The 15,517-nt window shown below is 45.2% G+C and overlaps 1 protein-coding gene across 4 annotated transcripts; it reads right to left on the bottom strand.

Annotated features, from left to right (window-relative positions):
• Nucleotides 1–37: 37 nt before the first annotated feature.
• On the bottom strand, nt 38–12,351 carry LOC136577125 (sulfotransferase 1 family member D1-like). Of its 4 annotated transcripts, none has more exons than XM_066576874.1 (8): nt 12,207–12,351; nt 7,774–7,915; nt 4,830–4,955; nt 4,585–4,682; nt 2,759–2,885; nt 2,422–2,516; nt 392–572; nt 38–309 (listed from the first exon to the last, which is right to left on the bottom strand). In XM_066576874.1, exons 1-8 carry the CDS (start codon nt 12,318–12,320, stop codon nt 197–199), a joined length of 996 nt encoding a protein of 331 aa, XP_066432971.1. In that variant the 5' UTR covers nt 12,321–12,351; the 3' UTR covers nt 38–196. The 4 variants fall into 4 exon arrangements, with proteins under 4 accessions (XP_066432971.1, XP_066432972.1, XP_066432973.1 ...); XM_066576875.1 differs by lacking the exon at nt 12,207–12,351 and adding an exon at nt 10,634–10,723; XM_066576876.1 differs by lacking the exon at nt 12,207–12,351 and adding an exon at nt 10,614–10,671.
• Between the last annotated feature and the right edge of the window lie 3,166 nt (nt 12,352–15,517).

Here is a 15,517-nt window from a genome sequence, read left to right as displayed (position 1 = left end):
TGCCATTTACCTGCCAGAAGACGTATTCCTCCACTGCTATAAATCATGAAATGTCTTTATTTTTGGAACGGGGTAAATACAGAAGAAAAAGTGATAAAAAGTCATGTGGCAGTAATAGTATTCTTTAGGATGTCTGTCCATGTGCAATGCGGGCAGAGACTGGGAATGGAAGGGAGACAGTCAGCAGGTCGTTGTCTCAGACCTCGAAGCGGAAGGTCAGGTCGGTGTCAGACATCTCCCTCTTATAACAGGCATCAAATAATTCATTGTGAGCCACAGTGAGATGGTTCTTCCAGTCGCCGCAAATTCCTAGAAAGGCAGAAGTGCAGGATTTAGTGACCATAAGTAACACGCTATCAGTAGTTAATAGTAACGCGGAAATAGACGGTACCTTTCCTCATGAAAGGAGAGACCTCGTGGTCCATAACATGGGTTGGGATGGAGCTGTAGTTGGCCATGTGGTTTTCCTTCATGGTCTTGAAGGTTGTACGCTGGTGGATCTTCTCCAGAACATCCTCAGGTAGATCCTTCCCTATGTACTTCATCACCTTCCTGATCTCACGTTTTGAGTCCTGTACCAAGCAGATGGAGAAGTTTAGAAAACCGCCTCAACCCCTCATCCAAGGGTACGTCAAGGGTAAGAAAGTTGCACAGAATTGGTAGAGTATCATTACAGGGGCTGTACAAGAATTTCAAGTTATCACCTATCCACAGGACAAAGTGTAACTTGCTGATCGATGGGTCCCATGCCCCCCATCCTCCTCAGTGCGATGTTACTGCACCCCCCAGTAAGGAAGAGACTGAATGAAGCGCTGGTCATATAAGTATACCAGTGATACATTCACTTCTCGCTCGGGTATTTCCATCAGCCCCATTGAAGAGAATGGAGTACTGACCGCACATGAGCAGCCAATGCTGCATTCAGAGTGACGTCACTGCGGGGAGAGAAGCGATCCCCATAAGGACAGGAGAGCAGGACATGGGAGTCCTGTTCTCAAGATTGGCGGGGGTCTCAGAGGTGAGACCCCCATTAATCAGTTATTCCCTATCATGTGGTTAGTGGATAACTTGAAATTCTCTTCTGCGCAGTAACGACCCCAGTTGGGACTAGTTGAACAGTGAGCGACCTTCTTGTTGAACGGAGCCAAATGATGCGGCTCAGAAAAAAAAAAAAAACTGTCATCATTGCAGGTTATGTGGGCTTAGAGCGGCATCTATGGGTGTGTGGCACCGCTCCATGAAGTCCTACTCCCCCCCCCCCCCCCATCGTTTACTTACAGGAGCCAGCTCGTTAGCGGCCGGCCCAGCACTACTAACAGGGACTGTGCAATTCTATCGGTGACTAAATGTACCTTCATACTGCGCAGCAGGGGCGCTATAACATTGCTCCTTCCTGGGTCGCTGTACTGAGCGCAGGAGACGGGAGAGAGGAGACATGTTAAACTCCACATAGAGCGCTCAGCATCAAGCAACAGACAGCGCAACGCATGTGGGATTGTTAGGCTGAAGCCTGTATTATGGGTAAACAGGGTCACAAACTGTGGGTGGAAGATGAGAACTTTAGTAAGCAGAATCAAAGAAGGGGCACTATTAGCAAACGGGGCCACAGAGAAGACACTAGTAGTAATTGGGGCCACAGTGGGGACATAACTAGGAATTAGGGCAATAGATGGGGCAATATTACAAATTTGGGCACTATTAGGAAGCTGGGCCTTAGAAGGGGCACTACTAGGAAGAAGGGCCACAAAAGGGACATTATTGGGAATTGGTGATGTCATCTTGGTATTCTGGGTCAGATGGAAAAGAAAAGGGAAAGTGAACAACTCCAGTCAGAGAGGACATAACCTGTTATCATTAGAGGTAACGGTACTGTAATTACTGATATGGTCTGCAGAGAGCCTGTCTAGAGCGGATATCTACCACTATATAGCGGCAATATTGGTCTTTGTATAGTATTTTTCTCAGTAACAGTATGGCGGTATTATTTGGCTCTTATATAGTTTCACTATTAGCAGTACTGATCTTTGCAGTGGTCTTACTTTAGTAACACTATGGTGGTATTAGTTACTATATGGTGATACTATGTGATCATGGTGGGTCCTTTTTTTCTTGTTTAGAGGTTGGTATGTAGATATCTTGGTTCTGTTATCGTATCTATGGAATGAGCTTGGTTCTGGTATTGTCTCTGTAGTAAATATCCGATTATAGAAGTTTAGACTCGTCGGTGGGCCCACAGTTTCCATACAGGCCAAGACCCTTGGTAACCATAATCGGCCCCTGGTGTGCACAATATAGCTACTGATTTGGCTAACCCCCGTCTGTCTAATATAAAGTGAACATTATCTTGGTCATTTCCAGGGTGCTCTGCACTCGGATCTAATCCACAATGGATACCTAGGATGAGGAAATATCTATTGCTACCTCTAACAGGTCCTCGTAGAACAGGTAGAGGACGTCCTTCTGCTGTCTGATCTTCCACCAGCACTTCACATGGTCACTCCATGGCCCAAAGGCAACTATGGGAGAAAGGACAAGTATGAGCATGGACAGGACATCTAGAAGGCCTGCTGAGGGTCATAATTCTATAACAGCGGGGGTCTCACAGGCTGCAGACCACCGGTTTAGTAACCGGCATGTGTTTGGTAGAGGAAGCATTTCCTTGCACCAGAGAAGGCTGCAGTCCAGTTCCCCTACTACAGACCCCTATAGGAGTTAACCCTTATGCTACCAGCATCATGAGAGGATCCATTACTCATACCTGTTCCTTTTAGGAAACTTTCTAGATATTCTTCAAGCGTCCCCGGATCTGGGTGCACATAGGACATGCGATAAAAGTGATAATATGACACAAATACATCCTTAGGGTTCCGAGCCACGTAAATTATCTGCAGGGAGAAAAGGCGACAAGAAGTTACTGATTCTGCCATGAAAGGAGGGCGAACTAGAGATAGAGATGTGATCGGCCTGATGAGGGAACACATTGATTTATGAACCAGGCTCTACGCAAGAGAGATGGCCCTGGGTATAGGAGCAGGGGGTGATCAGGGTCTACAGAAGGGGAGAAAGCTATTGAACGTGTATGACCACCTTAACTCCTTGACACTAGATGGCATACATATACGCCCAGCAGCAGCAGGGTTTGTATGGATGGTGAGCCCATCCTGCTCCATACACAGCGAGGGCCAACTGCCTCTGACACCATCCACAACAACTGCAAGCAGCAGTCACACCACTTTTGACTGCAGAATTCAAATGGCCCAATTAGCATTAGGGTGTCCCGAATGGCCCCGCAGTGATGAGATTGCATTGGAACAGTTTGGTCATAATGGCAGCCCAGAGCCTTCTGAAGGTCCCCAGAGCTGTCATGTATTTCTGCCTACTAAGGTGTTCAATAGGCCAAGCTATCAAAATAACACATTATTTATCCTACACTATGAACGTAGTCACAAAAAAAAAAAAACAACACAACGGCAAAATTGCACTTCTATTGGTCATCCCATCTCCAAGAAGAAATTTAATGAAAAGCGATCAAAAAGTCGTATGAACTCCAAAATGGTATCAATAGAATCTGCAGTTCATCCCACAAAGAAGAGGAAAAAAAAAAAAAGAGCCCCCACACAGCAACCATTCCATTTTACGCCTCTTTGTGATGTGCCTGTTTTGGGCGCAGCGTTCGTCAATAGCAAATTTTTTTTTGAGAGAGACAGGCAGACACAGAGACACCTAGGAAGAAAAAAACCTGGCAGCCCACATACAAAAATGCTTGAGTCTCCCATTGTAGTCAATGGGGTTCGTTACTCGAGTACAGCTCTACGAAAAGCTCGACTCAAATAACACGGACCCGAGCATTTGGGTGCTCGCTCATCTCTAGTTGTAGTAGAGGGACTAAGTCTACAAGACAGATTTTGGTCAAGCAAGAACTGGACCAGACTCTTCCAAGAAATGGACCAGGTTCTAGAGGAAGGCGGATAGCAAAAACACCAGGCTATAAAGCAGGAAAGACCGACCTAGTTATATGGACCAGCCTGTATAAACTGAAGACAGGTAGATCTCATCATACAAGCCTTCCATATTGAGAGACTAGTAATTATTAGGAAATTATAGTACCAGTGTTTCAATGCGCCACACAGCTCTGCTACATGGTACATCCATTCTGATCCCCACACATCACACACACAGCTCTGCTACATCCATGCTGATTTCCAGACATCACCAGCTCAGCAAACTCCTGGATACAGTGATCAGCCCCTGGTCATGTGATCCCTGACTCCACCCACACAGATTATCACATGATGGTGACGTCAACCCAGTCCTGGTGGCTGCTGTCGGCTTATCCAGTATACAGTACTTTCTAACAAACTGCGCAATGGCTTCTCCCACAGCAGTAGTTTGATAGACCAAGAGCTACAGCAAGAGTTGTAGGCGAGGCATTATAGCATGGAAGGGAACGTGTAAAAGGAAGGTCTGGCTATAAGGGGAGAAAAAAACAGGGGGATTCACACCAAAGTGAAGTAAATCAAGACTCCATATCAAACCAGACTCCAGGGAGATCAGACGTGGTCTACGAAGAACTCACTCCCCTACCTTGGACTTCTTCTCCCAGAAGCTGCTTGGCAGGAGGTGCGCGGGTAAATGAGTTTTAATCACGCGGGGAGAGTCCATAGCATCAAGGATCTCTGTTCCTGAGGAAGAGGTGACAAGTTGGACAACATAAGACATGGACTCCTACAAGGCCGATGGTTCATTAAGGTTTTGGTGTTACCTGCTCATTTGTTGGGAAATTCAAACCCCAAAAAACACTGTAAAATAACTTTATTGGCACCACTTACCTGACGGCATGTCAGGCACCGCATACTCCAGAAAGGGCACCCGCTCAAATATGGCTCCACGTTGGCTTTTTGCAACATCTCCATTTTGGAGCATTAAGTCCACAACCTCGCTCACCCAAGTGGTACCTGTAAAGAGTCAACATCTATTGAGCATGGTCATGTGAAGGTCCCCGTTGTCAATGGTAATTAGAGGGGTTGTGGGAATTGACACTGTGCACGGTGCCAATAGTCATGGGTTACTGCTCTACGACTTCAGTTATTGAAAACAGTCTGTAACTTTTGTTGTTAAGTGCAGTTATGCTAGAGAGATAATTCCACACCAAGCCAGGTATGTCTCCTGCCATCAAGCACACCATGAACACCACGGAGCTCAGCTGTACTGGTTATGGGGGAAAGTGGAGGTGGTGACTGGCACTTCACTCACCGCTAAGGGCGCTCAGCAGCTGATCTGGAGGAGTAACAGGCTCAGCACACAGATAAGCGGTAACCGCTCAGGAGCAGGGGCAGCGCACAGATAGACTAGAGGTGAGACACACAAGGGCAGGTTTATAGGGGAGGTCAGAGGTGGCCACTAGTCAGACCCGGAACAAGACTGGTGAAGCTACAAGGATGGTGGAGGAGGAGCGGTGCCACATGCAGATAAGAATAATAAACTTTATTTGTATAGCGCCAACATATTCCGCAGCGCTTACATAGACGGGGGATACAGAAAGACAAAATACAAAAATTACAGAACCACGGTTACATATAGTAATCAGTTGATTGATACAATAGGGGTGAGGGTCCTCCTCCAACGAGCTTACATACTACAAGTAATGGGGTGATACAGAAGGTAAAGGGCTGGCGGTGTGCGCGGTATGGCGAGGTGGAAGAGTGAGCGATGCTATACACAGACAATGGTCAGACATTTAGCCGTGTGACAGCAGAAACAGTATGACTGCAGGAGCGGTTTATGATGGCTAGCAGGGATTGCAGTCAGTAGGTCAGGGAGCATGTTATCAGGCGGAGTACAGAGGGGTTTGTTTAGGGAATTCGGTATGCCTCCCTGAAGAGGTGCATTTTTAGAGCACGCCTGAAGTTCTGCGAGTCCTGGATTGCTCGGGTAGCCTTTGGTAGTGCGTTCCAGAGGACCGGTGCTGCTCTGGAGAAGTCTTGGAGGCGGGAATGAGAAGTTCGAATTAAAGGGGCACTCAGTCTGGTTTCATTAGCAGAGCTGCGCTGTGGGGGGGGGGGGGGGCTTTGTGGATGAAGGTAGCGAGTTTAAATGGAATTCTGTATTTAACAGGCAGCCAGTGCAGTGACTGGCACAGGGCAGAGGCGTCCAAGTAGCGGCTGGACAGGAAGATGAGCCTGGCTGCCGCATTCAGGATGGATTGGAGAGGGTAGTGTCTGGTGCAGGAGGGGGGGGGGGGGGGTTTTGGCCGATCAGCAACGAGTTGCAGTAATCGAGCCGGGAGTGGATGAGGGCAACAGTAAGCATTTTTAACATGTCCACAGTGAGAAAAGAGTGGATTCTTGCGATGTTCTTGAGGTGCAGCTGACATGTTCGGGACAGAGATTGGATGTAGGGGGTAAAAGAGAGATCGGAGTCAAATATGACCCCAAGGCAGCGGGCATGTTGTCTAGGAGTTATGGTGGCGCCACACACTGAGATGGAGATGTCAGGATGAGGTCGGTTAGTGAAGGGTGGAAATACCAGTAAGTCAGTTTGAGAGAGGTTTAGTTTTAGGTAGAGAGAGGACATGGTGTTAGAGACAGCAGACAGACAGTTGGTGATGTTTTGGAGTAAAGGTGCAGAGATGTCACGGGCAGAGGTGTATAGCTGGGTGTCATCAGCGTACAGGTGGTATTGGAGGCCAAAGCTCCTGATGGTTTGTCCAATAGGGGCTGTGTAGATAGAGAAGAGAAGGGGGCTGAGGACCGAGCCCTGGGGGACCCCAACAGCAAGAGGAAGAGGAGGGGAGGTAGAGCCAGCAAAGGAGACGCTGAAAGAGCGGTCAGATAGGTAGGAAGAGAACAAGGAGAGGGCAGGTGTCCTTCAGGCCAATGGAGCAAAGCATACTAAGGAGGAGTTTGTGGTCAACAGTGTCAAACGCTGCGGAAAGGTCGAGGAGGATCAGTAGGGAGTAATCGCCCCTCGATTTGGCTGTCAGTAGGTCATTGAATACCCTTGTAAGGGCAGTTTCTGTTGAGTGTTGAGGTCGGAAGCCAGACTGTAGGGGTCTAGGAGAGAGTGCTCTGATAGGTAGCTTACAAGGTGAGAGTAAACCAGGCGTTCTAGTAGTTTGGAGATGAAGGGGAGGTTTGAGATGGGAGGTTTGAGATGGGTCGGTAGTTGGCAGCATCAGTCGCGTCCAGAGTCGGCTTCTTTAGCAGTGGGGATATGATGGCGTGTTTGAAAGAAGAGGGAAAGATGCCAGAGGTCAGAGAGAGGTTAAATATAGTGGTGAGATGAGAGATGACCACTGGGGAGAAGGAACGGAGGAGGTGTGAGGGGAGAGGGTCGCTAGCGCAGGTGGTGGGGCGAGCAGAGAAGAGCAATTTGGAGACTTCTTCTGTCGCTGGTCTGAGTACAGACAGTGAGCAGGAGCTAGATGCAGTGCTGACAAGACTAGGGTCAGGGCTAGTCTGGGATTGGGAAGTTATTTCCTTACGGATGTCATCTATTTTCTTTTTGAAGTAAGCAGCCAGCTCTACAGCACTGAGATCCATCACCGGGGGCTGTGGTTTAGGGCTGAGAAGGGAGTGAAAAGTATCAAAGAGCTGTTTAGGGTTGTGGGATAGTGAGGAGACGAGAGAGGTGAAGTAGACTTGTTTGGCATGATGGAGGGCGAGGTTGTAGGTTCTGAGATACCCCAGCCAGCAGTGCTACTACCTGAAGAGCAGAGACTCTGGGACTGACAAGGATAGGGACGCCCCTGTGTATAAAGTTCCTCAGTCTCACCAGATTTCGGGTATGTAGCGATCAGCAAGTCCTCTTCTCTGGCCTGGAAACACTGAACACTCTCCCAGTTTTCTGCAAAAGGCCCCAGGAGGGGCATACCACCGACTACCTTAATCGCAGGACGATTGGCCATGGCTGTAGCCTATATAAGAGAAGAGAATGCAGCTCTGGATGTGACTAGAGCATAAGAAATTATAGAACTTGTTTAACCCTTCCTGCTGCAGCCTTTCTCCGCTCTTTAGCGTACCCCATAATGTGCTGGAAAACTCTGAAGTATTTATGTGTGAAAAGACAAAATATTTATGTGTGAAAAGACAAAAAAAGAAAAGAATTGCGCCATTATTGGGGGGGTCGCTTTAAAGACTCTCACAATGTAGTTATAATGAGGTTAGGTTTATGCTGTGGGTTAATATGATTACTGCGATGCACGGTTTGTTGTTTTTATGTTTTTTTTAAATGTAGTATGACAACAACAACAAAAAAAAAAAACCTTTTAAAAAACAAAAATTCGCTTTCTGTCGCCATCTTTCAGCCCCATAACTTTTTTATTTTTGCCTCCATCGGTTGTGCGAGGGCGCAGTCTTTCTGAGCCAACCTGTAGTTTTTATTAACACCATTTTGGGGGCCAAACGAATTAAATCAATTTTTTCTTGGATATAAGGTGACCAAAAATATGCAATTCTGGCATTGCGTATATACATATAGTATGTACTGCAGTATACTGTATGAGCGATCAAAAGATTGCAAGTTTAAGTCACACAAAAAAAAAAACCCAAAAAGTTTATAAAAATTTTATGAAATATTAGAAAAAAAAAATTAAAACTTGTAAAAGTTTAATAAAAAAAAACCTTTCCCAGCTACCCATTCAAAAAATAAGAAAAACTTTTAAATTTGGTGTCGCTGCGTCCGCAAAAGTCCATATGACTAAAATATCACATTATTAATCCCACATGGTGAACACACTCAGAAGAAGAAAAAAAAAAAAAATTATATATATATATATATAAAAAAAAAATTTTTATATAAATTTTTATATATATATATATATATATATATATATATATATATAAATTTTTTATATATATAAAAAAAAATTTTTTTATATATATATATATAAAAATTTTTTTAGATATACATATATATATATATATATATAATCTATATATATCTAAAAAAATTTTTATATATATCTAAAAAAATTTTTTTTATATATATATATATATATATATATATAAAAAATTTATATATATATATATATATATATATATATATATATATATATATATAAAATTTATATAAAAAATTTTTTTTATATATATATATAAAAAATTTATATATATATATATATATATATATATATATATATATAAAAATTTATATAAAATTTTTTTTTTATATATATATATATATATATATATATATATATATAATTTTTTTTTTTTTCTTCTTCTGAGTGTGTTCACCATGTGGGATTAATAATGTGATATTTTAGTCATATGGACTTTTGCGGACGCAGCGACACCAAATTTAAAAGTTTTTCTTATTTTTTGAATGGGTAGCTGGGAAAGGTTTTTTTTAATTAAACTTTTACAAGTTTTAATTTTTTTTTCTAATATTTCATAAAATTTTTATAAACTTTTTGGGTTTTTTTTGTGTGACTTAAACTTGCAATCTTTTGATCGCTCATACAGTATACTGCAGTACAATAGTATTGCATCATACCGCGTTCTGATAGGGTAATCTATGAAGGCGTGCCTTGATAGATGGTAATTCATGGCATCCGTGGGGGCCTTCAGGAGGTCTTAGGCTGCCAGGACAACCGATCGTAACTCTCCGATCACACTGCAGGCAGGGTGGGGCGTTCAGGACCTCCCATCGGGGGGTTTAAATGATGCTATCAGAGTGTGCAATGTACCAAATTGATAACTTTACCTTTTCAGTTGGAATTAGGAGGTAGTTGAGCGTTGGGGCTCACAGGGTGTATACTGATGTGTAGGGTCCCCAGAGGGGCACAAGGCCGAGACTTCCAGACTAGAAAAACACAACAGTGAGGGGCAGGAGCAGCATTGTGCCTGCGGCGGAGCGCCACCTGCCTGCGGCTCCTGCACATCAGCATATCTGAGCAGTGCATTACACAAACTTTGCGCACAGAAGGTGCAGTGAATAGAAACCTTCGAGTTCGATGGGTTCTTTCACATCAGTATTTCTCACACAAACACGCGGTGCGACCGGTCTGAGTGCGCCCGGAGATCAATGGGCTTGTGGGACGCACACAACCTGCGCAGAAAACCCGCCGATACGCACAAAACCAATGCTGTTTCTGTGCCGTTTTCATGCGCACAAACACACGCCGAAGCTGGCGAAATACATGGCTTCAAAATGTGCTTCCACTTGTGTGCAGTAGCCCTTAAACTGCCAGGAGTGCGTAGGTGAGAGGCGGCCGGGGTCCGATGCGGACCACCCACAGTCACACAGTTGTTTTCTTATGTTAGTCCTAACATTCCATGACTAGTGTCCCAGAACGCCAAAATGTGTGAGTCAGCAAGATGTGCCCCTCCTCCTCCTCCTCTACATGACTCTGGGGTCCATTCTTTAGTCTGTAACCATGGAGACACATAAGTCTGACCTGTGCGCTGAACACTCCCCGGTATACATTAGGGACCATATACCTATCCCGGGGACTGGAGTTAACCCCCTTCCCCTCCTTAATAGCGGCGACTACTTCTTATCCCACTTGTACGGTCGGACATCAGCCAGGAGAACCGTACAATCCAAGAATCTGTGCGGGACGGCCGGACGGCGAGGACAGCGAGCACTTACCGAGGACAGCGAGCACTTACCGAGGACAGCGAGCACTTACCGAGGACAGGAGACTCAGCAGTGCGGAGCAGCAGGCGGAACCAGTAACTGCTGGAGGGGGTCATGTGACAAACAACACCCCCTCCAAGTATCTGAGAAGTGTATAACCAGAGGAGGCACAAGTCTAATATGGGATTAGCTACACGGCTCAGCAGGCAGTATCACACATGATGGGATTAGCTACACGGCTCAGCAGACAGTATCACACACGATAGGATTAGATACACGGCTCAGCGGACAGTATCACACATGATAGGATTAGATACACGGCTCAGCGGACAGTATCACACACGATAGGATTAGATACACGGCTCAGCGGACAGTATCACACACGATAGGATTAGATACACGGCTCAACAGACAGTATCACACATGATGGGATTAGATACACGGCTTAACAGTCAGTATCACACAGGATAGGATTAGATACACAGCTCAGCGGACAGTATCACACAGGATAGGATTAGATACACGGCTCAGCGGACAGTATCACACACGATAGGATTAGATACACGGCTCAGCGGACAGTATCACACACGATAGGATTAGATACACGGCTCAGCGGACAGTATCACACACGATAGGATTAGATACACGGCTCAGCGGACAGTATCACATACGATAGGGTTAGATACACGGCTCAGCGGACAGTATCACACACGATAGGATTAGATACACGGCTCAGCGGACAGTATCACACACGATAGGATTAGATACACGGCTCAACAGACAGTATCACACATGATGGGATTAGATACACGGCTCAACAGTCAGTATCACACAGGATAGGATTAGATACACGGCTCAGCGGACAGTATCACACAGGATAGGATTAGATACACGGCTCAGCAGACAGTATCACACAGGATAGGATTAGATACACGGCTCAGTGGACAGTATCACACAGGATAGGATTAGATACACGGCTCAGCAGACAGTATCACACATTGAAGGCTTAGATACAGCAGGAAGCAACAACACTAGATTTCCTCTAATTACGGAGTGAAGTTTGGAGCTCTGGAGCTCCGGCAGTTTTAGGTTTCTTCCCTTTTACATCCTAGTTTGGCAACAAAAAAAGTAAAAAACTAGAAAATGACAACAGCACTCATGATATATTTACTATCAGAGGTATATATGCCTGTAATCAATACTCTAACCACAACACATAAGGTAGGATACCATTCATATGGTTCAGTAGGAGGGACAGAAGGTAAATGGGCGGCAGGTGTGCAGGGCCAGGTGAAGGCAGCCAAAACTTCACAATATTTGTAGAAAAAGGTTAAAATAGGTCAGCGCTTCCCAATAGAAGTATATAACGGCACGTTAAACCACGGCTGCAACATACAGGAGAAGCAGAACCAAAGACAGCAACAGATGGTTTACATGCCTACTATCAGAGGTATACATACCTAGAATAAGTACTCTAACCACATTAAATAACGCACGGCTCTTGGTATATAATGTGATCAAGTCATATTGGCCCATCTGCCAGCGTCCAGATGACCGAGTTATCAGATGGGTCCTAACGCTAATACCAGGTGGTAAATCCTAACCTGGGAAGGATGGGTACCTACCTCGTTTGGCTGCAGGTTTGATCCGTACAGACAAATCGGGCAGAAATGGTTTTCCTTCCGTCTCCGCTTAGTAACCCGCTTTTGTGGGAGAGTTGTTAACCCCTTGTGCTGCATTCACACGCACGATTCCATCTGATTGCCATATGTGCGCCGCTCACACGGTGATCGCAATGTGTTTTTCAACATGAATGCCTTTTCTCTGGCAGCGAGGCTATTTGGGGTCCTACAAGGGGACGCCCGGTAGATTCTATGGGGTCATTTAAATAATTATATATACAGTATATCGCACTCGCAGGCCGTGGCATTTGCACGCGAAGGGGATGCCATTTTTACCATTTAAACTACTGAAATCACGTTTTTTGGGGCGTGTGAGAAACCGCAGTTTACATAGATGTGACGCCTTTCTACACAATCGCATCACATTCACATCAGATATCACATGTTTGCGAGTGCGCCATCGGTCTGAGCTTCTGGGGACTGATACTTCACTCGCCTGTGTGAGCCCAGCCTCGGTGATGCTAGCAGGGAGCTCACTCCACATACAGGGGTTCCTCTCAGGGTTACACGGCCGAGACCCTCCTGCAGCACCAGGATTGGAGATCACTCTGGTTCAAAACCGCTGATGCGTAAATAATGACCGCGGCAGTAAGACGGTTGGACTAAAAAAATAGTGTAAAGAATGGTAGGCGGAGCAACTGGTTGAGCCTCTCTGAAAGGGGGTGGAGCCCAGACTACTTTAGACCCCAACAGACAATGCAGGTAAGATGTTGGTGTGTTTCTGCAGCATCCTGCGGTCTTCAGTCGCGCCATTTTTCAACTTGAAGACTGTTTCAATAACAGAAAAAAAACCTTCCTCATGACTGCAGCTAAAACGGATACGACGATATTGTATCTGACAGCGATGATAACAGCTGGAGTCATCTAGTTTATAAAGTAATGTAGAGGACCATGCTGTATCTACTGACTACCAGCAGATGGCGCCCTGCAGCATCTCATGCTGCACTCAGCTAATTATGCGGAAGATAGGGAAATAATTAAAGTGCCAACAGCCCCGTAGATTATACAAGTGCAGAGCAGCCGCTGACTGATATCAGTCACATATATGATGTGAGAAACGCTCTTTTCTCCTTAGGGAGAGCAACTATATACTATAAATAAGTGAGGAGACTCAAATGGCCACGCACGCTTCTCTGGGTAATATGCAAATAAGGGAGATGGAATAAATCCTCCACAGTGCCACCTACAGAAAGGCAGCATTCCTTCGAGTCAAAAGTGGGACTTTTTATACAAGTCTTCTTAACAATGACTGGGAATCAAAAGCAAAGCCAGACTCCATGTACATACAGCTGTTTCCGGGTTATTGCCCATCATCAGTGTACAGTAGGAGTCTGGCTTTTGCTAGTGAGAGGCCAGGGACAGGGGTCAGAAACGCTCTTTTCTCCTTAGGGAGAGCAACTATATACTATAATAAGTGAGGAGACTCAAATGGCCACGCACGCTCCTCTGGGTAATATGCAAAATATTACTGCCTTTCTGTAGGTGGCACTGTGGAGGATTTATTCCATCTCCCTTATTTGCATATTACCCAGAGGAGCGTGCGTGGCCATTTGAGTCTCCTCACTTATTTTATAGTATATAGTTGCTCTCCCTAAGGAGAAAAGAGCGTTTCTGACCCCTGTCCCAGGCCTCGCACTAGCAAAAGCCAGACTCCTACTGTACACTGATGATGGGAAATAACCTGGAAACAGCTGTATGTACATGGAGTCTGGCTTTTGCTTTTGATTCCCAGTCATTGTAGCAAGACTTGTATAAAAAGTCCACTTTGACTCGAAGGAATGCTGCTTTCTGTAGGTGGCACTGTGGAGGATTTATTCCATCTCCCTTATTTGCATATATGATGTGAATGTCTCTGGAGGGTATATCAGCACTGGAGCATTATAAGAGGGGCAGCGGATATCACATATAAGATACAAGTGTATCTGGGAGGATATATCAGCACTGGAGCGTTATAAGAGGGGCAGCTGATATCACATATAGGATACAAGTGTCTCTGGAGGATATATCAGCACTGAAGCGTTATAAGAGGGGCAGCTAATATCACATATATCCTCCAGAGACATTTATATTATATATGTAATATCAGCTGTTCCTCTTTTAACACTCCAAGTACCGATATAGGGCCCCCTGTCCACGGCAGTGTATTCGCTGGCGGTAAACCGGCCGACGCTTCCCATAGCATTGCTATGGAAAGCGCCGACACCTGTCCACGAGCGGAGAATCATTGTGATTCTCCGCTGTCAGCCTATCTATTAGATAGGGCTGACTGGCGGAAAAATTCAGCAGCGGCTCCCGCGGCAGAGCTTCGCTGTGGGATACCGCATCGCCAGTGGACAGCCGGCCATAACCTCCAGAGACATTTACATAATATATGTGACTGATATCAGCTGCGCCTATTATAACACTCCAGTACTGATATAAACATCCAGAGACAATTACGTAACATATATGACCAGCTGAAGAGTCACATCTTACAAAACATCAGCTGCTACACTTATAACGCTCCAGCACTGATATATCCTCCAAACATTTACACCCATATATGTGACTGATATCAGCCGCTCCTCTTATAACGCTTCAGTACTGATATATCCTCCAGAGAAACTTGTATCAACATATCAATACTGGAGGCATTATAAGAGGGAGCGGCTGATATCACATATATGATGTCTCTGGAGGTTATATCAGTACTGGAGTGTTATAAGAGGGGTGGCTGATATCAATGTGAATAAGCCAAAAAAGAAATATGGGCTCACCTCACCAGCAGTATCTTCCAGTGTTGCAGGAGATCTGAGATTCAACGGGAGCTCCGTCCTCAAGCAGCCGACGGCAAACGGCTAAATTCCTATATAAAGAAAAATAGGAGTGGAGGGGAGCGGCTACCGTTAAATAAAAAATCAGTTCTTTATTGAGTTAAAAAAAAAAAGCATCCAGCTCACAGGTTCGCGCTGAACGCGTTTCGGCTATAGTAGCCTTTATCAACAGGGCCGAAAACGCGTTCATCGCGAACCTGTGAGCTGGATGCTTTTTTTTACTCAATCAATGACATTTTTGTAACGGTAGCCGGCTCCCCTCCACTCCTATTATTCTTTATATGGTGGATATCAGTGTCAGCTGATGGGACTATTGATGGTAAATGGAGGCGCCGCTCTTCTTCATGCAGTCATACAAAATGGTCAAAACTGCAGTACCAGACACAGCCAGAGAGTCGCTGTTTGTCTTGAAAAGTCTCATTTAACCCCTTAAAGCAACAA

Source organism: Eleutherodactylus coqui, chromosome 8 (genome assembly GCF_035609145.1).
Source record: "Eleutherodactylus coqui strain aEleCoq1 chromosome 8, aEleCoq1.hap1, whole genome shotgun sequence".
NCBI classification, from domain to species: Eukaryota; Metazoa; Chordata; class Amphibia; order Anura; family Eleutherodactylidae; genus Eleutherodactylus; species Eleutherodactylus coqui.
This window is presented reverse-complemented; position numbering and strand designations above follow the sequence as displayed.

Coding starts and splice junctions, on each gene's coding strand:
- LOC136577125 (XM_066576874.1), bottom strand. CDS start 12,320: ATGCAGCACAAGGGGTTAACAACTCTCCCACAAAAGCGGGTTACTAAG. Junction 4,683..4,829: donor GGTGCCTGACATGCCGTCAG/GTAAGTGGTGCC, acceptor CCTCTTCCTCAG/GAACAGAGATCCTTGATGCT. Junction 573..2,421: donor TCTACGAGGACCTGTTAGAG/GTAGCAATAGAT, acceptor TGCTTGGTACAG/GACTCAAAACGTGAGATCAG.